Below are 27,418 nucleotides of genomic sequence, written 5' to 3' on the forward strand. Positions count from 1 at the left end.
TAGCAATGATCACAAAGAGCGATCTTGGCATAAAACAGGCCATATGTGACTTATGTTCCGCACACACGCTTGATGAAAGTCGGCTGAGACGGGCAATAACGACCGCTGCTCTGCAAGTGATCGGCCAGGTGGATCAATTTGGCCAAGCGACATCCGATTCCTTTGTGCCACTGCTTGCCACGCCCACCGCGTGACTTCACATATGAGCCACTCCATCGGCCCTCTGCTCCCCTTCCTCCGCACATAGCAACAGAGCACGTCTTTAATGGCTGACTTTGACTCTGTACAGTTCTGACCCTGCAATGTTGCCTGAGGAATCAGGTCCTGATTCCCAATGGGTGACATCAGTCACTAGTGTGTACGGGTCTTAACAGGACAGACACACATTTGCTATTTTTTAACAGCAACAACATATGCTATACCAAACAACACGGTTAATCTTTGAATTAGCGCTCTTGCTGGAAAAGAACAGGAAGTGCTAAATAAAGTATCCTCCTAGCAATATCAGTTTTACAATACATTTCTGAGTATTGTTTTTCCCTTGATTTTAATTTGCCTTAAAAGATCATGGAGTGAGTTTTAAATGGATATTTCACACTGGGATTTACACACATCCTCTGCTTTGGTAGCATTAGCAGCCATAAGCAGGCAGGTGACAGCATCTGTTGTCTTTATAGCACACCTGAACAAAAAAAAAGCTGATTTCGGTTTACCTGAGGACTCTTCCAGCCCTCATAACCTTTAGGGCCCCTCAATTTATTTTGGTCCCTTCCATTGTGTTGTTGTCGCCCCCATTAATAGCTCTAAACCAGCAGGGCCACAGGTATAGCACATCCTCTGTTCTGTTTACGCGCCTCCTCGATTGTGCTGCCGTGGCTGAGAGCGTTCTGCAAATGCAGGGTTACAAGTACTGATGCAAAATGCTCTTAGCCATGGGCCTGAACTCAGAATGAGGGGTAACAGCAGCACAACGGAGGGGCTTCAGAAGAAATTGAGGGGCCTCAAAGATTGGGGGGGGGGGGGGCCTGGAAGAAGTTCCAAGTAAGCCAATATCAGCTTTTTTCTGTTTCAAGTGTACTTTAGGGCCCTTTTCCACCAGCGCAAACTGACTGAATCGCAAAAACGCAAACTGCTAGCGATTTTACAATCGCTATGGTTTGCTTTTTAACATAGGAATCGCGGTAGGTCATTTCCACTACCGCGATTCGTTTTTGTCAGGAACTCGAACGCGCGGCGGAGCGATATTTGCCGCGATTTTGCTATGCAGTGCATAGCATAGCAAAATCGCGGCGGCGAACGTCAGGGAATCGCCGGTAATTGCGATTCAGCAATCGCTAGCGTTCAGCGTGAACGCTAGCGATTGCAAGTGGAAAAGGGCCCTTAAAGAAAACACTATCATCATTGTAACTGTAACAAAAAGAATCTGGTAAATCTGTCAGCTATCCAGGGAGTGTGATAAACTTGTTCAAATGATTTCCAGGGCTTCAAAGGGTTCTTAATATGTTGAAACAAATTAAGAGAAACTTATACTGAGAGTAATATGAAAGGAATAATTGCTGACTTCCCTCTAAAACAATGCTAGTTTCCTCAATGCAGCACTAACGGTTATATTTTGATTTGGCCCTGGCATGGCATTTTCACTATGTGATGATATTTTTGTCAATGCTTTTAATGATTTGCTGCCTGGCCATATCTGATTCCTGTACCTATATCCCCTCTCTTGACGCCTATACATATTCTCCTTTTAACATGAATCACTCCCTGATACCTAACCCTAACCTTCCACCTCCATGTTATCCTATCCCTAGTTTTCAACCAATAAGGATGCTTAACTCTAACCAATAAACAAAATACAAATAAAAACTAACAAAAAAAACAAATAATCTTTGGCAGCCATAATAATTGTCTCAGTTGATAAACCCTGTGAGGGCTGGTATCAGCTATGTAATAGATTATTATTATTATAGATTTATAAAGCACCAACATATTCTGTGGCACTGTACAGAGTAAGAAACAAACATGGGGTACATAATAATACACACAATGGCATACACATAATATTGACATTAATATATAATACAGAATTGGTTGACATAGTAATTACAGTGACAAATGTAACATGATCATGAAAATGTACAGCAAATTCCAAGACACAAAAGCGTAAGAGAGCCCTGCCCTTGCACACTTACAGCCCAAAAGAATAGTGAGGAAACAAGAGGTAGGGTAGTATACTATATATATATATATATATATATATATATATATATATATATATATATATATATATATATATATATATATATATATATATACATTTTCAGGTTATATTTGGTAAGCTCAGCTTGGCTAGAGGATGAAGGGCAATGGCCTAAGTTAGCGCGTATGCGTGTCTGAGGGTATTGAGGAAATGCTTAAAGGATACCTGAGGTAAGGGTAAGAAGGTAACATCAAACAACAAAAGAGACGGCACACCACTGGCTGCAACAAACTTGTTGTATTCACGAACAAGTGACACTACATGTTACGGAACATTACTTCCTTCATCAGGTTTATCACCTGATGAAGGAAGTAATGTTCCGTAACATGTAGTGTCACTTGTTCGTGAATACAACAAGTTTGTTGCAGCCAGTGGTGTGCCGTCTCTTTTGTTGTTTGGAGATTCCATTAGCCGTGGGAGCAATCCGGCTGAGACAAGGCACCGGCAGTTAATCAGGACTAGGACCTGATTCACGTATTCTCCGTGCACCAGTTGATGCGATAAGAAGGTAACATACCTGGGGCTTCTTCCAGGCCCCCGCAGTCCATCAGGTCCCTCACGGTGGTTTCGATCCACTCCAAGGTGCCATTGCTCCATCCTAAAGATCTGCAAGTCGTGAATCCCATGGTCAGGAGAATTCTGCGAATGTGCAGTTGAAAAATACTTGAGCTGCGCACTCCCGGATACAGAAGCATGATCAAAAAAAGATGCATGACCGGGGCTGTGCATATGCGACTTAGCGTGACTTGCAGATCTTTCGGAGGGGGCATCATCACACTGGAGGGAATTGGAACCAGAGGAGAGGAGAGAATTTAACGAAAGTGGAGAAAAGTCAGAGAAAGAGAGAGCAGTCATGAGGAGTGGTGTTATAGATGAGTGCCAGTGCCTAAATCAGTGGCACTGAGACAAATCCATCACCCTGATTATAAAATGTTGTTACTAACTCACTCTGAAAGAGTAAATGGAAGCTTTGACTTCTACTTGCTGCAGGCTTGCTGAAGGTGAGTGACTCTGACACTTCTAAAGCCAAAAGATGAGTATGTCTGCCAGGTACAGTAAGTAGTATCTTTATAAAGAGCTTAGCAATGGAGACCTTCATAATTTTTTAGAGCATTTTTCTTTAATATACTTCTACTCCTGCATGGAAATTACCTTTGCCTATAGATTTGACAATTTGATATCACAGTTTCTCATGGCTTTTTAAGTGTGAGAAAATGTATAGAAACTCTAGAGTACACAGATGAGCACTTCTTACCATATGAAAGGATAATTACCCTATAATCAGGATGAGAGTTGGGAGGATAGAAAAAGGGACGGGAGGACACCGGGAGCCCAATATGGTGCAGTGTCGTATGTAGATTAAGTAGATATGTAGAATATTTGCTAGAGAACAGAGGCGCCAACAGGAAAAAAGTGATAAAAACTTTAAAATTGCTAGGGAGGCAGTGGTGGACTTACCTCCAGAAAGCAGACACGAACAACTGTCTGAATCAAAAAATTGAATTTATTAAGAGTACCCCAAGAAATACAATGCGTTTCGCAGGCACCGCCCGCTTCATCAGGCAATAGAATAGGGGACAAAAAACAGTAGCTCGGTAGAAACACGAATAGCACCTCTGTCACAACCACTCCAATAAGCATGTGGGGAAATACCGCCCCCACTCGGCTTTTTTAAATATATTTTTTTGGCACATAATCTATTGCCTGAGTACTCCAAGGGCGCCTCCTACCTCTTTTCGTGTACTCTATAATCAGGGCTGGATTTCTGGAAAGGCCACAAAGGCCCGGGCCTTTGGCAGCCGAAGCCCAAGGAGCACCTGGACATAAAATAGGGCTTTCTACATATGAAAGAGAAGGCTGCAAATGGGGAGCAACACATGAAAAGGGGAAGCTGATGCTCAAGGGAGCTGTTCATGAAAGAGAGCGGCTGCGGTACAAAGATGTTACATATGGAAGAGGGCGCTGCCCATGGAATGTGACCCCTAACACACTTGGCCTAGGGGAGTAAAAAGTATAAATCTGGCCTTGCCTATAACAAGATATAATAAGCAAACAAGCAAAATTATGTATTTTACTAAAGCCTAGCAGGATGCACAGAAATTGTTTCACTATTCAGAAGCAGTAGAGTGTTGAACCATGTTAGCTATCAGTAAAAGCAAGAAGTTTTGAATCAGGATGATACCATTTATTGGCTAACTTAGAGATAAATGAGCTTTCGGCTTATAATAAGCCTGTGTCGGAATTGCAGGAACCAAGTCAGACGAAGGCTTATTATTAGCTTTTATTTATCTCTAAGTTAGCCAATAAATGGTATCATCCTGATTCAAAACTTCTTGCTTTCATATTTCAGATGATTTTAGTTCTATATTTTTCACATATAATTATAGTATCTTATAAACTGGTTGGTTTTCAGGCAGCTGGAGAAGTTACTTCTCAATACAACTAGTGGGGCTTAAAACTGAAAAAAAGTACTCAAGTGCAAAACTTAGTAAAAACCCATCACTAACTCTAACACCACATAACCAATGACCTTACTCATTAGGCCCCAGCTTTTTGCGGAGAAAACTACCATTGTGCCTCATTGCTGAAGCCTACTGAACTAACATGAGCTGTTACTGTTTAAGATGCATGATCTCCTACCTGGAAGTGGGTTAAACATGCATTGTTCCTGACCACAGCCTTCAATGATCTCTGAATTTTACCCTATTCCAGTTGTAATAATGACTGGCTATGCCATAACACACCACCCTTTCAGTTTTCATTACAACTACACACTTTTTTTTAACTAAAAGTTAAGGAGCCTTGGTCTACACTGTTGACTCATTGTTTATGGGTGCTTCTTGGCTGGAGTCGCCTGAATTTAAAAACCCTGGTAACAACTTTCTAAAGGGCTTACAGAGAATTATGTAGATGAGAGGGTCCATAAACACATTGGTGGCTGCGATCAACAGAGTACTTTCCTTAGCCAGGAATAACCTTCTTTTGGTGTTACAGTCATCTATAACACCACTCTGGCTGAAGGTATAAGGAAGTCTCATAAAGTGGTAAGGCGCAAAGCACACAAAGAATACTATGACAACAACAAAGACTTTTACTCTGGTGGTCCTTCTCAAATCTTTGTGCCTGCTACGAGATCTCCTGTAAGATTCATAAACCTTCTTGGTGATTATGGTGTAAAAGATGGTCAAGGCTATTAAAACAGACCAAAAAATAATTAGGCAGATGAAGTTGACAGCTACATGCCACTTGATTCCTAGTGGAGACTTGAGATCGCTACATTGCCGAACAGTTTTTGGTGTTGCAGTCTGATTGCTCAGTATCATATTTGGTATCGATATTCCGAATATCATAAACCACACCGCCACAGAAATCCGCTTTGCCACACTTAGCTGATCCATGCAACCTCTTTCATATGGTCGTACAATTTTAAGAAAACGGTCCAGTCCTATGAGTCCGAGCAGTATTATATTGATGTACATGGAGGCATAGAACACCACTGCAGAAAAACGGCAAACAAAGGCCTTCACCTGCCATGGCGCAGCCCTAGAATCCGTTACAATTTTGAAAGGCAGTGACAGAGTCATAACTATATCAGCCACAACAGTATTTTTAAGGTATATTATAAATACACTATTGCTGGGGACTCTGCAAAAGACCCACAAAGACAAGATGTTCAGAATGAGCCCCAAACAAAACACAAGTATGTATAGGATCGGGAACACCACTTGTGCAGTCTTGATGTCATAAGTACATCTTCCATGAGAGGGGACTGATCCATTGGATTTGTTGAAAAATTGTAAATCCATGACTGTAAGAGAAAAAAAAATAGGGTTACAAGAAATATACAAATTTTCAGGGTATTAATTTATAAGATAATGTAATGCAATTAAATATATGGATAATTGTGTTCAGGGATGTTCAGACATGTTCCCAGGCATCGTCAACACTTTACATTTTGTGAATCTCATTGTGAGAAGCCAGGAAAATGTAGGTACTAAGCAGTTTCTCCTATCCAAGTTCTCCTAGAGGAGAAATTATGGAGAACCGTGTGATCAGTTTGATCACATGATTGATTTGTAAGTCTCTGGTTGGCAGTGATTATATCACAGATCTGCTTCCTGCTTTATCCTAAATGGTATTTCTTTGCATGAATTTATGGAGAAGACATAGCAGCCATAATTTAATTTGTGATTGAATAATTATCTGACAACTGGGGACTTAAAGAAAATCTGTACTCTAAAATTCTTACAATAATAAGCATACCATTCTATTCCTTATGTTCTCCTGGGCCCCTCTGTGCTGTTTCTGCCACTCCCTGCTGCAATCCTGGCTTGTAATTGCCATTTTTATGCAGTGTTTACAAACAAAAAACATGGCTTCTAACCACTCTGAGAACAGCTTACTGTGTGTCTCATGCAGAGCTTGGAGAGGGTGTGTATAGTTTCTGCCAATGACAAGCAGTGCTGCACATTCCACACAGTCCAGCCTGAGCCCGACAGAGACGACAGAGGAAAGGAGATAAGATTTATTGCAGAGACAGTACATCTAGGAAAGGCTGCAGTAAGACAGACCACATTAGAACAGTAATAGGAACTTATAGGATAGAAGAAATAAGGCTCAAAATTTTGTTACAGAGTCTCTTTAAAGTAACACTATTGTGAAACATTGTTAAATTTAAAATACATAACGGTACTTATAAAATGTACATTTCTCCTAGTTAATATGAGCTATAAATTACTTTTTTCCTATGTTGTTGTGACTTTACTAGAGGTAGTAAAAAGCTGAAAGATTTGAAAGATTTTAGACTAGTCTTTCTTTTATTTTTTTGTCTGCCAGCTCCCCTTTTTGTTCACACACTATTTTGACATTTGGACTAAGCAAGTGTAAATAAAGAATATTATTGAGTAAATAAAGAAAATAACTGAGAATCCCCAATTAAGAGATGGACTAGTCCAAAACCTTGTATTTATACAGTTGGGAAAGTCCTTTCAAATGGAAGGAAAAAACGTTTTTAGTCTCACAAAGGGTGGTCCACCACACTCAGACTTGTCACTCAACAGATACTATAGAGACTTGTATGTCTCGTAGAAACCACAACGTTATTGCAGCAGCAAAACAGCTTAAGTTATTTTATTGACACAAAAAAATACTAAAAATATGTGATTATCTTCTAAAAAATTCATCCAAAAATTCAATATTCACAGGTATCACATTGGCACAACATATTCTTCAATACATTCTCTTTGTGTATTGAAGAATATGTTGTGCCAATGTGATACCTGTGAATATTGAATTTTTGGATGAATTTTTTAGAAGATAATCACATATTTTTAGTATTTTTTGTGTTTGTGCTTGACGTTATTAGTAGGTCATTATCATCAATTTAGATGAAATAGGCAATGACACAAGTTCGTTTCGGGCAGAGTTAGCCCTTCATCAGGCCATTGTGACAAAAAATTCTCATAAGTCCAATCTGGAACACAACCAGAAAAGTGCAATTTATGTGAAGAAGTGGAAGCATCCGACCAACCAGATCCATGCACATCAATTCTAGGCTGGAGATTAGATCCACCATGCTGCTACATGCACTCCTCATGTACCTAGCTACCAATACTGGGGACACCTATACCTGGCTACCTACCTATACTGAGGGTTTTTTTTGGGGGGGGGGGGGGGGCTCACCGCAGCTATAAGCTATGGTGCAAATTGTCCGGTGCTGTGCGCTCATTCCAATTTGGGGGAGGGGGATCATTCTCAAAAGTTTGCCTCAAAAAGTCTTGAACCGGCCCTGCTCGATAGCTGTGGTGACAAAGCAGTGAAGATTAAGAGGCCATGCTATCTTTTATTTATTGCTGCTTTTCAAATTGGAAAAAGAATGAGAAATACAAAAAAGCAATAAAACAGCAAAAATGTGTTGCTGTTGTACAAACTGGCTAAAAAAAGGAATTACAAAATAAATCCTGTTTTTGTGTGTGTAAATATTCCTTTTCTTATAACAAGGTGTGTATAAATATTCAAAGATTTGCCAATTCCTCCTGGCATGGTGCTACAAGGGAGCACAAGTCCTGCCATTGTCTCAGAATGTACTCAGATGTTCCTGTTGTTGGTCTGAAGGCATAGCAACCTCTATGACTTGTCTTGGACTCGACCCATTCTAATTCTTGAGATGGATTCAAATGAACTTAACATGAACTTCACTTGGTTGTGTAGATTCATTTCCAATGCTATTATGTTATGCACTACAGAATCTACAAACCTCTTTGAAACAATTCTTCAGCATTATATTTAAAAAGTTACAATTGTGTCTATACTGGCATGCGGGTTGAGTAGGAGAGTGCACTTGGGGGTTGGTCGGGTGTTGGATGTTGATAAAGATCTTTAGCTGGCATGGATGAATACTGTACATACGCTGTACATGTCGGTCCTTCTAGGCTGACTTGGCTCTTAATTCAGCATGTGTGCATAGCTTAATAGGGGCCATAAAACCTTTGTACTGTGCAAACACTAAAAGAGGAGCTGAACTGAAAATAACAAAATTAATAACATTGCTTAATTTTTTATTTTTTTTTTACAATATTTTAATTATTTAGTCAGTGTAAATATAATTGCACAATCTTTCCTCACCCCGATTTACATTCCAAAAGTGATCACAGTTGGCAACATATTTAGCGCTGACAGGTGCATTACTGTAGAATGTTTGTTTTCTTTGTGTTCTAGAAACCGGCAGAAATAGTGTCTCGTCTCCCAGAATGCTCTGGGAGTAGAATTCCACATAGCTAAACAGCCTAGGCCAAACATCACTGGAAGAAGGGGGGATACATACCAATATACTGCAATATATATATACAGTATATATATGGAAAGTGTTTCTAATGCTGAAACCAGGCTAATTAATGTGAACATTGGAAAATTCGGTATCCTGAATAATTTACTATATTCTATTTTATAGATCACTACAGTACCTCTTTAAATGGTAACATGACAGTCATATTAGTGTTAAACCCAAAATAGGAATATGAGACTCCAAGAAAGTTTCCTGCTTCCTCCTTCAGATACAACTACTTATCTCATATGTTTATTTTCAAGTTAGGTTTGCTGTTATGATGTAGTGACCTGGCTGAAGCACACAATTTAGAACTTATTACATGGGATGTGTGAAGGATTCTGTTAATATGCAAAATTTACATAACTGGAAAGTAGAAACCGTATTGGCAAATTGAAACCATCAGCTTCTGACAAGTCAGCTGATTAATCAACACAGCTGCTTGCTATCTGACTTCATTTGCTAGCATGGCCTTCACGTCTGAGTCAATGGAAATAGGATAGGAGAATTTTCCACTGATACCTGCATGTATCTGCACTGTCAGCAAATCTAATGGCCCATACTCACGGGCTACAATTGTCGCCGCAACCACGTGGCACGCGCATGTTGCGGCGACAGGTCGCCCATGAGTATGGCGCGTGCACCCTGAACCGTCGCTCGTCGCTGCTGTCACCAGGCGATTGACCGCGTCACCAGGCGATTGGCGCGGTCAATCGCCTAGTGACAGTTGCCGCCGCAACTTCGCCGCAACTGTCGCTAGTCCGCGTGTGTATGCGGACTAGCGACAGCAACCTAATAGCCAGTGTACTGAGTTTCCAGCTGGGGGGAGGAACGTCGGCGACAGCTTCCGTCGCATCACTAATCCCTTTTCCGCGGTGTGTATGCGGAGGGACCTGGCGATGAGTTGTCGCCGAACTGTCGCGCACATGTTCCCGTGTGCTAGCGACAAGCTACATAAGTAGCTCGTGAGTATGGGCCATTAGTTGCTGAAGGTTTGCATTCAATTTGCATCCAAGCCACAACTATTAGCATGTTATCGACCATGTCTATTAACCACTTAACCACAGGCTTAGGCGGCTTGGCAGACTGATCACGGAGCTCCGCTCTGTCACTCAGTGGGGATGCTTTTGGAGTTAGGCGGTCCTGGGGCTGCCACCTTCCCGACGCCTACGGTATTGGCGTTAGGCGGTCGGGAAGGGTTTAAAGAGGGATTGTCAGCCACAAAATCAAATTCTGTTTATGCACTGCACTGTGTTCGTTATGCAGCCTGAAACCGCACCCTGCATTGCAAGCACTCCAATGTAATCAGAAATGTTTCTGTTGTAATAAATCTTATCTTAGTCAGACTGGCTCTATTTGGTACATTGCTGAGGAAAAGGGAGGTTGTCATTACCCCTTCCGCATTCCTGCTCCTCACTGATTGTCTGAGGGTAGTTCAGTGGGAAGCTGATTAAATCTGAGCTTGCTGTGCTCACGTTTACAAAGCAAGCTAGCCATAACAGTGCATAGTCTAGGAGAGAAAAAAAAAGTAAGGGAGGAAATAACATCAGGATTTGCTTCAGTCAGAGGGAATCAAGATGGCAAATGCCAGGAACAGAATTCTCTTTTACTATATAATATTCATTTAAATCAAAATGGGACAGTACAATACATATGTTATGCAAGTAGAATAAGTAGGTATGTACTTACAGTGGCTTGCAAAAGTATTCGGCCCCCTTGAAGTTTTCCACATTTTGTCACATTACTGCCACAAACATGAATCAATTTTATTGGAATTCCACATGAAAGACCAATACAAAGTGGTGTACACGTGAGAAGTGGAACGAAAATCATACATGATTCCAAACATTTTTTACAAATAAATAACTGCAAAGTCGGGTGTGCATAATTATTCAGCCCCCTGAGTCAATACTTTGTAGAACCACCTTTTGCTGCAATTACAGCTAACAGTCTTTTAGGGTATGTTTCTACCAGCTTTGCACATCTAGAGACTGAAATCCTTGCCCATTCTTCTTTGCAAAACAGCTCCAGCTCAGTCAGATTAGATGGACAGCGTTTATGAACAGCAGTTTTCATATCTTGCCACAGATTCTTGATTGGATTTAGATCTGTACTTTGACTGGGCCATTCTAACACATGGATATGTTTTGTTTTAAACCATTCCATTGTCGCCCTGGCTTTATGTTGAGGGTCGTTGTCCTGCTGGAAGGTAAACCTCTGCCCCGTCTCAAGTCTTTTGCAGACTCCAAGAGGTTTTCTTCCAAGATTGCCCTGTATTTGGCTCCATCCATCTTCCCATCAACTCTGACCAATTTCCCTGTCCCTGCTGAAGAGAAGCACCCCCAGAGCATGATGCTGCCACCACCATATTTGACAGTGGGGATGGTGTGTTCAGAGTGATGTGCAGTGTTAGTTTTCCACTACACATAGCATTTTGCATTTTGGCCAAAAAGTTTAATGTTGGTCTCATCTGACCAGAGCACCTTCTTCCACATGGTTGCTGTGTCCCCCACATGGCTTGTGGAAAGCTGCAAACGGGACTTCTTATGCTTTTCTGTTAACAATGGCTTTCTTCTTGCCACTCTTCCATAAAGGCCAAGTTTGTGCAGTGCACGACTAATAGTTATCCTATAGACAGATTCCCCCACCTGAGCTGTAGATCTCTGCAGCTCATCCAGAGTCACCATGGGCCTCTTGACCGCATTTCTGATCAGCACTCTCCTTGTTCGGCCTGTGAGTTTAGGTGGACGGCCTTGTCTTGGTAGGTTTACAGTTGTGCCATACTCCTTCCATTACTGAATGATCGCTTGAACAGTGCTCCGTGGGATGTTCAGGCTTTGGAAATCTTTTTGTAACCTAAGCCTGCTTTAACTTTCTCAATAACTTTATTCCTGACCTGTCTGGTGTGTTCTTTGGACTTCACTGTGTTGTTGCTCCCAATATTCTCTTAGACAACCTCTAATGCCGTCACAGAGCAACTGTATTTGTACTGACATTAGATTACACACAGGTGCACTCTATTTAGTCATTAGCACTCATCAAGCCATGTCTATGGGAAACTGACAGCACTCAGACCAAAGGGGGCTGAATAATTACGCACACCCCACTTTCCAGTTATTTATTTGTAAAAAATGTTTGGAATAATGTATGATTTTCATTCCACTTCTCACGTGTACACCACTTTGTATTGGTCTTTTGTGTAGAATTCCAATAAAATTGATTCATGTTTGTGGCAGTAATGTGACAAAATGTGGAAAACTTCAAGGGGGCCGAATACTTTTGCAAGCCACTGTATATATGTGTTTTTTTTTCCCTGGCATCATATGGCTGACCCTGCTGCTTTAACCACTTTGTCCTCCTTGACGTATAAAAACGTCAAGGAGGACAGGCGCGCTCCCGCGGCCGATCGCGCGCGTGCACGCGCACTCCCGGCCGCGGAGTCAGTAGCCACGGAATCAATTTATCGGGCTATGGAGCCCGATCATTGATTCCTCTCCCCCGCTGAAAAAGCGACAGCTTCTCTCGGAAGCTTCGCTCTTTCTGAAGCTGTGTCTCTCTAAGCGTACATTGTACGCTTAGAGTGACGTCATGTAAAAAAAAATCGAGATTGCCATCTTGTGGCCAAAAAGTAAAACTACAAGTAAATTCCCAAAAACATTACAATACACCAATATTTTCCCAAATAAAACACTTTTATATCCCACCCTCCCAAAAATGCCCACATAAAATGTTTAATAAAAAAAAACCAAAAAAAACATTACTATAAAAAAAAAAAAAACATAAATATTTACCTAAGGGTCTAAACTTTTTAAATATCTATGTAAAGATGAAATATTTCTCTCTATTTTTTTTTTATAAGCTTGTAAATAGTGATGTATGCAAAACAGAAAAAATGCTCTTTTATTTCCAAATAAAATATTGTCGCGATACATTGTGATAGGGACATAATTTAAATAGTGAAATAACCGTGACAAATGGGCAATAACAATACGTGGGTTTTAATTATGGAGGCATGTATTATTTTAAAACTATAATGGCCGAAAACTGACAAATAATGAATTTTTTCATTTTTTTTCTTATTCTTCCTGTTAAAATGCATTTACAGTAAAGTGGCTCTTAGCAAAATGTACCCCCCAAAGAAAGCCGAATTGGTGGCGGAAAAAACAAGATATAGATCAGTTCATTGTGATAAGTAGTGATAAAGTTATAGGCTAATGAATGGGAGGTGAACATTGCTCTGATGCATAAGCTGAAAACGACTGAGATGTTAAGTGGTTAAACAACCTCTCTTTTTGCTGGACCTGCATGATCTATAAAAGGTGCTGGAATGACAAAAAATCCAACAGCTCACTGTTTGGCCAGTTTATTTGGGGTTGATAAATGGTGCTTTATACATTCCCCCCTGTGAAATGGCACAAAGAGTTTAGTTTGGCAATACACCCAAAAATTCTCACTGAAATATACAGTGTTTTTCACAACAAAAAAGCAACAACAGTAGCAAATCTGCACAGAACAAAGTGGTAGTATAAAGAAAGCTTTTCATGACAGTCTCTCTTATTGACTTGCATTGTCTGGAGTACAATTTGTGCCCCAGCAGTACAGATGGAATTAGAGAGCAGCAAGAAAATGACCTTCTGCTAATCACCATTTTATAGCTAGGGCCCCTTTATGTTTTGCATAGTTGTAATTCTCCTCAAATGGGACATTCATGGAGCTTAGGTAAGAGCCATGGGAGTCGGTTTGAGCATTTGTGGTGAACAACGATCTGGCTTATAACAATCTATTTGGCTTTTCAAGTCTGCTTTCCTTTTCCCTCAGTAATTCATGCATAAACTGAGCATGTATGTTCCTATGCTAATCCTTCAAGGACACCTGAACTGAGAGGGATATGGAGGCTGTGTCATAGGAGCCCAAGGGCTTGATTCACAAAGAGGTGCTAACCTACTTAGCACGTCTTAAGTCTTTAGACGCGCTAACCAGGGTGCTAAGTAGGTTAGCACCGGATTTCTCAATCAGATCGCGCGCTAACTTTGCGCGCGTAAAACTTTTCCCCGCGCAAAGTTTTACGCGCGCTAAGTCCCATAGGCTTTAATGGGCATTTCGCGCGGAGCGCCCTGCAGAGCGTGCAGTACGCGCGTAAAGTTTTATGCGCGAAAAGCTTGTTTAGACGTGCTAAGGGGGTTTTCACAGGCGTGCTAACAGTTAGCACCGCTTTGTGAATCAAGCCCCTAGTGGCTGACCGCACTTAGCCTTCTAAACGGTGCCAGCGCACGGATCGTGCGAACTCTGGTCGCAGTCAATGCGCAGGAACCGTTAAGAATTAGCCGCAGACAACTCAGAAGGGAGCCTGTGAGACACGGGTGATTACAACTTCACGCACTGGTTCAGAGTAAACTGCCACCACCGCGGTTACCATGGGACCGTGGAGCCCACTAACTGACTAGTCCTGCGAATAAAACGGTTAAACACACGATATTCTGTCTAGCCAACAACAAACAAACAGTAGCGTATCTTCAGAGACCCGGGATCAGTTCTGTGTGTGCTGATAAGCAGGGTAGCGGACAGTGAATGACTTGGAGAAAGTCGTTTATTCACGCAATATAAATAATTAATATATACAGACAATTAATAAAATCACAATTATTAAGACAGTAATAGCCAGTATAAAAAATAAAAGAAGGGAGAAAAATACTTAGTTCTTGGAAAGATGTCCTTTTTGTGGGAAAAATCAGAGTTCTGGGTTTCAATCAAGGTTCAGAGTTCAGACCAGGTGGATGCCAGCATATCCTCAAGCTGGCACCGATGAGTTCAAGATGTTTTCAGGGTGGAGGACCCTGAGTTTGGCTCCTCTGCCATTCTTATGCCCCTGATTCAGTAGGAGGGAGTGAGGGCGGGGAGCCACACACCCCCTTAGAAGATGAGATGAGCCCTCCCCTTGTCCTGGGGACTAGAAATCATATCTACCCATATATGGGCTCTATCTCACAGAACCGTACAGGTCAGGGCAGATTTATTAACATTTTCAGGTCTGTCTCGATTTACCCAGCGCCCTGATACCAGACATGAGGGGTGGGACCCCTGTGGTATCATCAGGGCACTTTAAAACTGCCTAACTGGCAGTCCTTACCTCAGAATGTTCTGAAACTTCCTTAGAACCAGCACCGGGGCTTATGCTACACTTCCCCCACGTTTGGCGAAGCTGCCATCTCAGGAACCCCAGAAATATGACAGATCTGGGAAGTTATGGATTATGCTATGAGACTCAGGTTTATTCAGGATGTGTTCTAGCTGCTAACAGCTGACTTCCCTTTGATCTTTACCAGTGAGCAAGGTGTCAAGACCTCCCGGAGATTCGTAGCCTGCCTGGCTGCACCTAGGCATCCTGATCACCCTTTGGTTAATTAACATCTAAATGAGATCAGCTAGGTGTTACCTGGTTCCCAGACCAGAAAGGGAAATTGTGCCTTCCACAGGGAAGATGTTCAAGCTAATTAACACCTCCCCCCCCCCCCCCCCAGGCTTTCACTCAGCTAAGACAGATCCCCCAGCTGTTCCTAGGCAGAGGGATACTACACATCAAATCTTGGTTCTATTGATCTGAAGCGCAATCGATGCAGGGAATCGAGTGCGATCGTTCTTTTCTTCACGGGCGGTTCCAGGACGCGCCTGCGGCCCCGCAACCGTCCGTGACAGCCCTCCCCCTTGTCTGCGGCTTAGCCACCCATCCGCAAGATGTGTGGCGGCGCCGCTAACCTGGCTGACGGGCCTCGAGTTGCCGGTACGGCGGGAAAACCTATTGGAGCCTGTGGCTCGGTTCCCCTGGACCGGTCGCGGTCTGCTACCCTCAGGGTTGACCCGACATGGACCGTTCTGGACAGGGCGTTTGCGCCACTGCAGTCGGACGTGGTGTCTGCTGGGACTGCTGACAACGGGCAGTGGGTTAGTTAGGTCAACAGCCAGCCCACGCAGGGTTCCCCTGCTAAGTGGCTGTGGACCTAAGGGAACCCCGCGGGAATCCCTGGACCTTCCCAGCTCCTGACAGACGGCACATGCCCTGCAGTAGTTTGCTACATCCCTGTTCATCCGGGGCCAATAAAACTGGTTCCGAATACCGGCAAGTGTCTTGCGGACACCCGAGTGCCCTGTCAGAGGATTACCATGTGCGGATTTCAGCACATGTCCCCTGAACGCACTCGGGACCACAAGCCATTTGGTATTCGCGTGGGATCTACCTGTAGGGGGCTGTACAGACTCACTGTACAGTCTCCCACCTTCCCAGTACACCTTGAAAGCGGCCCCGTCTGCGAGGGGCTCAGCGGCTTGCTGCCTGAGCATCTCCAGGCTTGGGTCGCTTTGTAGTGCTGCTGTGAGTACAGCGCTGTCAGTTTCAGCCAACTGGCTCATGTCACACGAGGCCAGCGGCTGAAAGGTCTCATCCCTGCGGTCAGAGGAGGGGGAGGAGGCCGGAACCCCCTCCACCTGTTCTGAGCTCGGGTTCTGAGCAGTGCAGCTGCGCGGTACTGCTAGCACAGGTACACTGTCAGAATGGCACAGACGGACACTACTCAAATCATCATTGCATGCAGTAATGACATTGACAGGTATAGACATTTTTTCATTACAGACAGGTTGTACAGTAAACTCAGGTACAGTTACAGCATCATCACAACAGACAGTCTGTACATCAAACTCAGGTGCCTTTGAAGCAGGCACTATTGAACCTGTTACCCTTGAACTGGGCACATTCAACCCACCTCCCCCTGGTGTATAAAGTACCTGGTGGTGGGTGGAGAGTCCGTCTCCTTCCGTGAGCGACAAGGCGGGCGTGGCAGGTTCATAGTAGGACACAAGCTTGCCCAAATCAGTCCCCAGCAACACAGAGACTGGGAGATCCTTCATTACCCCAACAACCCTTTCGTGGACCCCTCCTCCCCAATCCAGCTTCACTCTCGCGTGGGCTATGTGAAAAAGGGTGCCCTCTACTCCAGTAAGGGCAAGAGATCGGCTGGGGCTGATGCTCTCCTTTGGCACAAGGTGTGAGTGAACTAACGTAATGTCGGCTCCGGTGTCTCGGAATCCGGTGACAACTTTGCCGTTCACTCTAACCAGTTGCTGCTGGTCGGTTCGGTCGCGGATTTCCTTTCCGCGGGCAAACAGGACAAAATCTGATGATCCAGGCTGTGGTTCGCTGGCGGGTTGCCTCTGCTGTGGGTGAGGTACAGGTGATGCAGATGATCCAGGTGCTGGTGGTGTCTGTCTCCGCTCCGGACAGTCGAATTTCATGTGTCCGGGCTGGCGGCAGTAGTGACAGGTGACCTCTCCAGGGGCTGCAGCCCTGGGTGCAGAAGCTGTGCTGGGTGGCCTCTGTGGCTGACGGCTCACAGGGGCAGGAGAGTCTGCCGAGGTATTGGGCTGACCTCCTCTCCAGCTGGATGGGACAGTTCTGCAGGTATCAGCCACCCGGGTAGTTGCAAAAGTCTCAGCCAGGTCTGCAGCGACAGTGGCTGAAGCCGGCCTGCGTTCTAACACAAACTGTCGTACATCAGCAGGGCAAATGTTCAGAAATTGTTCGAGGACTATCAAGTCCTCCAGGACGCCATAAGACCCTTTGGTGAGGCCTAGAGTCCACTGGCGGAGTGTGGTGAGCAAGCTGCTGACCACATCTCGGTACGAATCAGAAGACTTTTTCTGCCAGGCCCTGAACTTTTTCCGATAGGCTTCTGGCGTCAGCTGGTACTTAGTAATGATAGCGTCTTTTATAGCAGCATAATCATTATCCTTCTCCACAGGCAATTCTGCGAAGGCATCAAGCGCTTTGTAGCGCAGCAAAGGTGTCAGATGTCTGGCCCACTGGTCTTGGGACAGATGATACTGACGGCATGCTTTTTCAAAAGACCGCAAAAACAAGTCAATGTCTGTGTCTTTCTCAATATTAGCAAATTTAAATTTTGCACTTACGGGTGCTGCAGCTCCTTCAGCAGGGAGACTGGGCGGTGAACTCCGGCTGGCCTGTTGCACTTTTGCCATGTTTAGCTCATGCTGTCGTTGGCACTCCCGTTCTCGCTCAGCGGCATCCCTCTCCGCGTGGCGTTCAGCAGCAGCAGCAGCTTGCCGCTCCCGTTCCTCCCGCATTTGGCGCTCTGTCCGCGCTTCTGCAGATTGGCGCTCCTCACGCATGTACTGCAGGTACTTGTCCAGGTCAGTGTCCATCAGCTTTTGTAATGCCTGCTGCATTAGCGGATCAGTACAAACGGACAGTCCAGTACTGGCCGGTTCCAGGCGAGTACTTTCAGAAACTCTGGGATTGGGGTCCATACTGACAGTCTCTGGCGTAACTGTTGCAACAGGGCCCGCAGGATGCTCAACCTCTGTACGCCTAGGATCTTCAGCCTCTGGTTCCCCTTGCCTTGAGTCAGATGGGGCAGCGTCTACTTCAGCAGACACATCCAGCTCCCGCGGTTGCTGGGTATCCCATTGAAACAAGTCATTTACCATGTCCTGTTTGTTCCTGCGGAGGGTGTCAATGCCCCGCAGCTGACAAAGATTTTCCAGGTCGGATACGGCCATGAGCTTGTAGTTCCCGGACATTTCCATGCCAAATAAAATAAAACTTTTGGGGAGGGGTACTGGCTACACAGTCTCTCTGTATATATAAAAAATATATTGCCTTCCAGATACACCAACGAATTAGTTCGTTTCTCGATAGCGCTAGCGCTATCGCAGATACTTTCAGCACAACACAGGTCCCAACCGCTGCCTAACACTGTCACAGGAGCCCTAGTGGCTGACCACACTTAGCCTTCTAAACGGTGCCAGCGCACGGATCGTGCGAACTCTGGTCGCAGTCAATGCGCAGGAACCGTTAAGAATTAGCCGCAGACAACTCAGAAGGGAGCCTGTGAGACACGGGTGATTACAACTTCACCCACTGGTTCAGAGTAAACTGCCACCACCGCGGTTACCATGGGACCGTGGAGCCCACTAACTGACTAGTCCTGCGAATAAAACGGTTAAACACACGATATTCTGTCTAGCCAACAACAAACAAACAGTAGCGTATCTTCAGAGACCCGGGATCAGTTCTGTGTGTGCTGATAAGCAGGGTAGCGGACAGTGAATGACTTGGAGAAAGTCATTTATTCACGCAATATAAATAATTAATATATACAGACAATTATTAAAATCACAATTATTAAGACAGTAATAGCCAGTATAAAAAATAAAAGAAGGGAGAAAAATACTTAGTTCTTGGAAAGATGTCCTTTTTGTGGGAAAAATCAGAGTTCTGGGTTTCAATCAAGGTTCAGAGTTCAGACCAGATGGATGCCAGCATATCCTCAAGCTGGCACCAATGAGTTCAAGATGTTTTCAGGGTGGAGGACCCTGAGTTTGGCTCCTCTGCCATTCTTATGCCCCTGATTCAGTAGGAGGGAGTGAGGGCGGGGAGCCACACACCCCCTTAGAAGATGAGATGAGCCCTCCCCTTGTCCTGGGGACTAGAAATCATATCTACCCATATATGGGCTCTATCTCACAGAACCGTACAGGTCAGGGCAGATTTATTAACATTTTCAGGTCTGTCTCGATTTACCCAGCGCCCTGATACCAGACATGAGGGGTGGGACCCCTGTGGTATCATCAGGGCACTTTAAAACTGCCTAACTGGCAGTCCTTACCTCAGAATGTTCTGAAACTTCCTTAGAACCAGCACCGGGGCTCATGCTACACTTCCCCCACGTTTGGCGAAGCTGCCATCTCAGGAACCCCAGAAATATGACAGATCTGGGAAGTTATGGATTATGCTATGAGACTCAGGTTTATTCAGGATGTGTTCTAGCTGCTAACAGCTGACTTCCCTTTGATCTTTACCAGTGAGCAAGGTGTCAAGACCTCCCGGAGATTCGTAGCCTGCCTGGCTGCACCTAGGCATCCTGATCACCCTTTGGTTAATTAACATCTAAATGAGATCAGCTAGGTGTCACCTGGTTCCCAGACCAGAAAGGGAAATTGTGCCTTCCACAGGGAAGATGTTCAAGCTAATTAACACCTCCCCCCCAGGCTTTCACTCAGCTAAGACAGATCCCCCAGCTGTTCCTAGGCAGAGGGATACTACACATCAAATCTTGGTTCTATTGATCTGAAGCGCAATCGATGCAAGGAATCGAGTGCGATCGTTCTTTTCTTCACGGGCGGTTCCAGGACGCGCCTGCGGCCCCGCAACCGTCCGTGACAGGCTGCCATGTTTATTTCATTTTAAAAATGCAGATTGCCCAGCTGTCCTGCTGATCCTCTGTTTCTAATACTCTTAGCCATAGACCCTGAACAAGCATGCAGATCAGATGTCTCTGACTGGATTAGCTGCATGGTTGTTTCAGGTATGTGATATTGATAGTACTGCAGCCAAAGAGATCAGCAGGATGCCAGGCAACTGGTATTGGGTAAAAGGAAATAAATATGACATCCTCCATATCTCTCTCAGTTCAGGTGTACGGTAGTTTAAGATCACTAACAGACAGATCATGGTTTCTGCATCTAGCCAGTGCCACTTTCTGACATCTGTACTATACACAGTGGTCATCTTGGCATCTATAATTAAGGCCCATTTACACTGCACTCTGCACTAGTGGCAAACAAGTAAGTAAGTAACTAGTGGCAAACAAGTTGACATTGGCATACAAAATGGTCCATTTAGCGGACCTTACCACAACTGGTCCTAACGGATGCAAATAGATCCTATGTTAACCAATGGATGCATTCACATTGCTCCCTTCCATTGGATCCATTTGGCACGTTACCCCAAGCGGACCACAAGTTTGGGGAAGCAGCGATTTTTCCCGGACAGCTGAGCCCAACGGAACTGAAATGGAGGCTGAAGCAGTGCATGGGGAGCCAATGACAAAACTGATGTACACAACACACCGGCTACAAGAACAGACTTCTCTAGCCACTTCCTGTGCTTACTGTTTTCAGCTTAATGTGCTGAAGTATCTTTCCTAAAAGGGCTATCTTTAGCATCTTCCGCTTTAAAATGGAACTGAAATGCATGCACTATGGATGCAAAACAGAATGTGTAACAACGGATGCCAACAGATCCGTTGGTATCTGTGTCCGTTCCCTTTTTACAGATCCATTTTTGTAAAGTGCTAGTGTGAACCAGGCCTAATACAATGCTGTGCATCACCACACATATTCCAGTTTTTATCTCCACCCCCCCCCAAGAGTAAATGGACTAATAGAAGAATGTTTATTTCATTTCCAGCGAGGATATTGGCTTGTGTTATATAGGGAAGCCTTAAAGTAACAGGAAATGTTGAAAACATCTCACTTCTAATACAGTTCTCATTAAGCAATACTGATCTCACTACATTTAAGGGGAAAAAAAGTATTTGAGTAGCCAAAGCTGAGCAGAATCTCTGTATTTACAATATTCATGCAAAATCCTGAAAACGTAAAAAAAGCTGATATTTATTGATTTATGGGGGCATTGCTATGTTTATAGTGTTAATTTATAGACATTTGTAGAAAGTGCTTCTATACATTACAGATCTGAGTGACATTATAGCTACAGCCACCCCACAGCTACTGAGATTACTGGTAATCTGTGTAACAATACAACCTAAGGAGCCCACCTATACCCATGTAACAGGCAATGCATTGTTTTGATCAACACAAATGCATTGTGAAATATCTTAGTAATGGTTATGCTGTTGATTTTTTTTTCTGTTTTTCTCTGTACTTTTTTATAACACAGCCAAAGTTTATTTAACATTCGAAAACCTACAAGAGTTAGCTGAAAGTCCATACCTATGGCAAGATTTCATCTGTCAAAATGACAGATAAACGGATCAAATCGGATAAATTAGTTAACGTTCCCCATGTCTACAGATCTTTAAACAACCTTTCCGCTAAAATCTATGGCACTTCCCTGTACATCCTTGTTTGTTTATCCATCCTATTGTTAATAATCTTCTTGTGGTCTATTCCTGTTGTCCACATCCCATTGCTAAAGATCTTTAGTAGAAAGATCTTGGAAACTTCAACCATCAGTTTCCAGCTATTCAGTCTTGCAGTTGGTATTTAAAGGACCTCTATCGTTAAAAATGGTAAAATTCAAAATACATACATACAAAAAATGTTCATTTTCCCCAGACTAAAATGCACTATAGATTACTTTTGTCATATGTCGATGTCTCTTACAGTAGGCAGTGAAAATCTGTCAGAGTTTTGGACTAATCCAATCCTTCATGGGGGGGGGGGGGGGGATTCTCACTTATTTCTTTACTTGCAAAGGCACTTACTGGACTGCATTGCTCAGTACACCTGCCAAAATAGTGTGCAACCAAGTAAGGAAACTGGTCGGCATCTGTCTATAGATCCTTACCAGAGAGTGCCTAAAATTAAAGGGAATACTGAGAAACTCCCATGCTGAGATGGACTAGTCCAAAATCTTTCAGATTTTTACTACCTACTGTGACAGTAACATAAGAAAAAAATAATTTATAGTGCACATAATACTGTGGGAGAAATGTACATTAAATATGTATGCATTTTAAATTTTACAATTTTTCAGAATAGTGGTCCTTGAAGTCTCTGTACTTTAATTTAATTGAAAAATAGTATTTTTAAGGACGAGAGGGCATAAGTGGGTTTCCCAGCACTGCATTATATGCTTCTCCTCCTTCTTCAATGAATTGATATTTTATGTATGTTTGTATAGTCGCAATGACATCACTCAAGCTTACAGGATAACGTAGATGCTCTACATACATACTATACATACTGTACCTCGGCAGCACCAGCACGTGACACCCTCACAGCTGGGATGATGATTGCTTTGCCTGAGGTGGCAGGATAGTCATAAAAGGGGAACTCATAAACAAGTGGTAAAAGGGTGAAAAGGAGCAGATGGGACAACAGTACAGTCATAAAATGAGCTTCTCCTTACCAGTGGTGAATTCACCCTCTCCTCTTTTATTGCTCCTGATGATTGTTATTGGTGAAGCAGTGCAGCATCTCCCGGGATGAATATTTTAACTGTCAGTGTCCTTCATAGCATACAGTGGCTGTGGTACCTTGTGTTGCTGGTACCTCCTCTGTACATCACACAGCTATTCACAGCAGACCCAGCACTGCTAGCAACGTCTCCCTCGCCGAATGCTTACACTGTGCACCCTTCAAGACAGTGAGGAAGACCATGAAACTCCACCACAAGCTGTGCATTCATACTGTACTCTGCAGGGTCAATCACAGTAATTAGCACAAAGAGGCTGGATGTCATGCATTATCTTAGCGCTTGACTGATACTAACTGAGCAGGCAACATTGCACAAAAAAATATCTCTAGGGATCACCCTGAATCATTAGTGAAAGAGTAACTGGAGGAAATATCCATTCTTTACAGAAATCCAGCTCATTTTCCTGATAACACTTCTGAGAACCGCAAAGAAAACTAAATATTTCAGTGTCAGTGGAAATTATTTGTAATCTAATGGAGGCCACTGTGTAATGTAATTTATACAGCTGACTCAGTGTTCTGTGGTTTGATTCAGAGGCTGTCCATGTGGGGGCTTAAAGTGAATGGGAACCGCATTTAAAAAAATGAGACAGATACTTACCCAAGGAGAGGGAAGGCTCTGGGTCCTATAGAGCCTTCCCGCTCCTCTCCTGGTCCTCTCGTTCCAGTGCTGGCTCGCCCGGTAGCAGTATTTGACTAATTTAGTCGAATACTGCTTTACCTCGCCGAAGGAGGCACCAGAGCCTTCCCTCTCCTTAGGTAAGTATTTGCTACATTTTCTTTAAAATGCGGTTCCTATTCACTTTAACTACAAATCAGGCCCCCACCCCAGCAAAACTTCAATGGGGCCCTCTTCTTGAGGCCTGTGGCCCATTAGAGCGCTTTAAGCCCTGCTTTGGAATGGCTGGGGATTGCTCGAACCCGCCATGTATGTAAAACTTATGGATGAAAACGCTGCACAAAGCACGAGCAGTGTGAACGCTGCCCCCAGTGGGCACCTGACCTTAGCAAAGCGAAGGAGGTTCCTGGGCATTTTATGTGCAGGTATTCCACAGGTTATGTGTTGTATAGGTCACAACAACATTATGGTCAGAATAGTACTAAAATATAAATGGTCTCATGTATATTCATTCCAGGGCTTCATTTTACCTAAACCCATCGCTGATCCTTAAAGAGAACCTGTACTGAGTAAAAATATTTAAAATAAACACATGAGGTAACTTCAAATGAACATTACATAGTTACCTTGCCATCAGTTCCTCTCAGAGGCTCACCATTTTCTTCTGACAATAATCCCTTCCAGTTCTGACAATATTTTGTCAGATCTGAAATATATCAGTTGCTGTCAGTAAAATATCAGTTGCTGTCAGTTATAGCTGAGAGAAAAACTGATGTACCAGGTAATGTCCATGTTTCCCTATGGCTCAAGTGGGCGATGTTACAGTTAAACTGTGTGCTGACCAGAAAGCGGTTATGGGTAATAGCCATTTTCAAAATGGAGGACGGAAAATTCCCTTGATCACAGTGAACAAATAGGACGCGGGACAGGAGAAAGACACTGAGGAGTAGACTACATGGAAGGTAAGTATGACTTGTGTATGCTTATTTTGACTTTTAATTGTCAGTTCAGGTTTTCTTTAAGCTAAATTCCCACTGGTAGATGTGGCGGCAGAAACAAAGGATTATTTACACAATTGCAACTGAAAAACCCGCGCAAGTCAATGAGGATCAACTTAATCAAACATGTCGATCATTCAAAACGAACAATCGCAGCGGGTGTCGCGTCGTTAAACATAGTTTAGTGAATTTTGGTTAATGTTGCACAATATCACGAAAAATCTTTTAGTGGGTATGGGCCTTTAGACACTTCCGATCATTAACATACAAAAACGTATTATTATGTACTCTCGTGTTTGCCAAGACAATTTGGAGGCAGTACACACCTTTAGTCAGGTACTTAAATGCTCTCTGCATAATAGTGTCATTTACCTACAGTGTTGCCTTAACTAAGTGGATCCCCTGTTCTTATAAAATCCCTAGGAATCTCCTTCACTAAGAACTGACAGAAAGCATGGCTGATTATGGATTGAGAGACATGCTGGCACCTCATAACTTTTACAAGTCTTGGTGGCTACATCTAGTTATCAGTTTAATTTACATTTAATGTAAAAACGTGTGGGGAAGGGGGCGATCCTCCCGGAACCCCCTACCACCCCCTAGTGGCGTAGCTAAGGAGATATGGGCCACAGTGCGAGTTTTGCCCCTCCAAGCACTCTATACATAACAATTGATAAGGCACACCAAAACCTGCCAAGGACAACACAGTGTCAGAGATGCAAGAAGGGGATGGGGAACGGCTTGTTAATGATCGTTATCATTCACAGCATTTTATAGAAGTGATCATTGCAAGCACAGGACCAATAAAGATCTAAACTGCAGTTGTCTCGGGCCCTACAGGGCCCCTCTATCTCAAGGGCCCGGTGCAGACGAGACCCCTGCAATCTCTATTACTACGCCACTGCCACCCCCCATGTGGTTGGAGCGGAAAGTTCAGGTACTGACACATATATTTTCAGAAACAAATAAATGATTCGTTCTGCTAACATCCACCCAAAACTAAGAAATTGTGTTCCAATTACTGCAACATGAGAATTATTACATCCTGTCTATTGTCTGCTGAGCAGATTGATTAAAACTAGTGCAAGTAAAACTGAAGCAAAAATGGAGCAGATGCCCCAGATCAAAAATTCTGATTGGTCACACCGAGCAACTGCCCCCTTACATCTGTTTTGCACGAATTCTCCTTGCACTGGTTTCTTTCGCCGTGCTCTTTTTCTGTCTCTCTCTTTCTTTATCTCGCACACTCACATTGACACACTCACTGACACGCTCTCTTCTCCCTCCTTCTCTCGCTACCTCAGTCTCTTTACCTATTTCTATTCTGCTCACTTGTTGATACGATAAGCATATGCTCACATAATTAAAGTAACATATCTACATAACAACAGACATAGATGCTCACCATTATCTTCCTACATGCTTGTCACCTTTCTCTAGACAGCTGAAGAAATGTGACATTTGCTTGTTCTCCTTATATTATTACTACATTGGCATACTTCTCCATTTCGTAAACTTCCTTTTTTGCCTTAAATCCTATTCTAATTAATGCATTTTGTGGTAAATTTGTATAGCCTATTAAAACATTACACTCTGTTTTACATGGTATTGAAGAACGTATGGACTCATGGCTTCAAAACTTTTTTTTGGGGGGGGGGGGGGGGGCGGGCTAAGTGTTCACGGTGTATACAAATTACCTTTGTGTGTGTTTGATTGTACACTTTACTGCATACAGTGTTGTCAGTGTTTCCTACAGTGTGCTGCAATTCAAGCATTATACAGTCAGTCAGCCAGCCAGCATAGTAAGTAAATACAGTTAGCTCATTACAGAAATCAAGCACATTAGTGACTGAAAGTATTTTTTATTCTCACAAACAGACATCCATACATCAAGTAGTTACAGATCCAGAACTGAGGTATTTTGGCACTGGATCTGTTTTGGCTCTGACTCTGAGCACTCCAGTCCTTTAAATGGGACACTGAAGACAGCCACGCCTTACAAACTGAACAGGCACTTAGCTTACTCAGCCATCAGTGTAATCTCTCCCGGCTCATTTCAGCGCTGAATGGTTTGGGTGCAGGATTTGGATGATTCTGGTGTTGGGGATGTACTTTTGAGAATCAGGGGGGGGGGGGGGGGCAGCGTTAGGTGCTAGGGTTTACAGATTGCTAGGACAAAGAAGGGTTGTCATTGTTTTAGGGGTACTTATCTTAGCAGGGGTGGTGTAGGTCATAGAAGGGGAAATAGTGCTGTACATTTTTCGGGAGTAATGTTGTGGAGGGTCATACTAGAGCATGATGAGGAAGAATAAAATTGAACACCATGGCCGTTATGCTGGGGGAAGGGGTTGTTACGTTATAGGAAGGTTTGCAAGAAAATGAAGCAAGATTGTAATCAGGATGATACCGTTTATTGGCTAACTTAGAGATAAATAACTTTGTTCTTGCATATACTGACAAAATGTAAAAAACTTATATATACTGACATACAGAGGAGAAACAGTCTTTAGCAGACATAAATAAATGTAATTAGATGTTTTAACTGTTACTTCGGGAGGCTTTCACAGGCATCCTGGCTAAATAGATAAGATCAACAGTTTCCCAAAACATAAAACAGATGGGGAGACATCGTAAATCCCGAGTTCAAATGTGACTGGGCTGTTTACATGCACCATTAGTTCTAAACTAAAGAGAATTCTGGCATTTAA

General features: G+C 43.3%; 2 protein-coding genes across 15 annotated transcripts in view; one reads left to right on the forward strand and one right to left on the reverse strand.

Annotated features, from left to right (window-relative positions):
* The window catches only part of MED12L (mediator complex subunit 12L), a 742,320-nt gene that overhangs the window by 506,299 nt on the left and 208,603 nt on the right, over window positions 1-27,418 (forward strand). The window lies entirely within an intron of this gene.
* P2RY13 (purinergic receptor P2Y13) lies at window positions 2,653-26,185 on the reverse strand. 2 transcript variants are annotated; one of them, XM_068280833.1, is made up of 3 exons: window positions 26,116-26,185; window positions 23,026-23,312; window positions 2,653-6,065 (listed from the first exon to the last, which is right to left on the reverse strand). In XM_068280833.1, the coding sequence occupies exon 3, from the start codon at window positions 6,061-6,063 to the stop codon at window positions 5,065-5,067; it is 999 nt and encodes a 332-aa protein (XP_068136934.1). In that variant the 5' UTR covers window positions 6,064-6,065; window positions 23,026-23,312; window positions 26,116-26,185; the 3' UTR covers window positions 2,653-5,064. The 2 variants fall into 2 exon arrangements, with proteins under 2 accessions (XP_068136934.1, XP_068136935.1); XM_068280834.1 differs by lacking the exon at window positions 23,026-23,312 and having other exon boundaries at window positions 26,116-26,147.

The sequence above is a fragment of the Hyperolius riggenbachi genome, chromosome 4, assembly GCF_040937935.1.
Source record: "Hyperolius riggenbachi isolate aHypRig1 chromosome 4, aHypRig1.pri, whole genome shotgun sequence".
Classification (NCBI taxonomy): Eukaryota; Metazoa; Chordata; class Amphibia; order Anura; family Hyperoliidae; genus Hyperolius; species Hyperolius riggenbachi.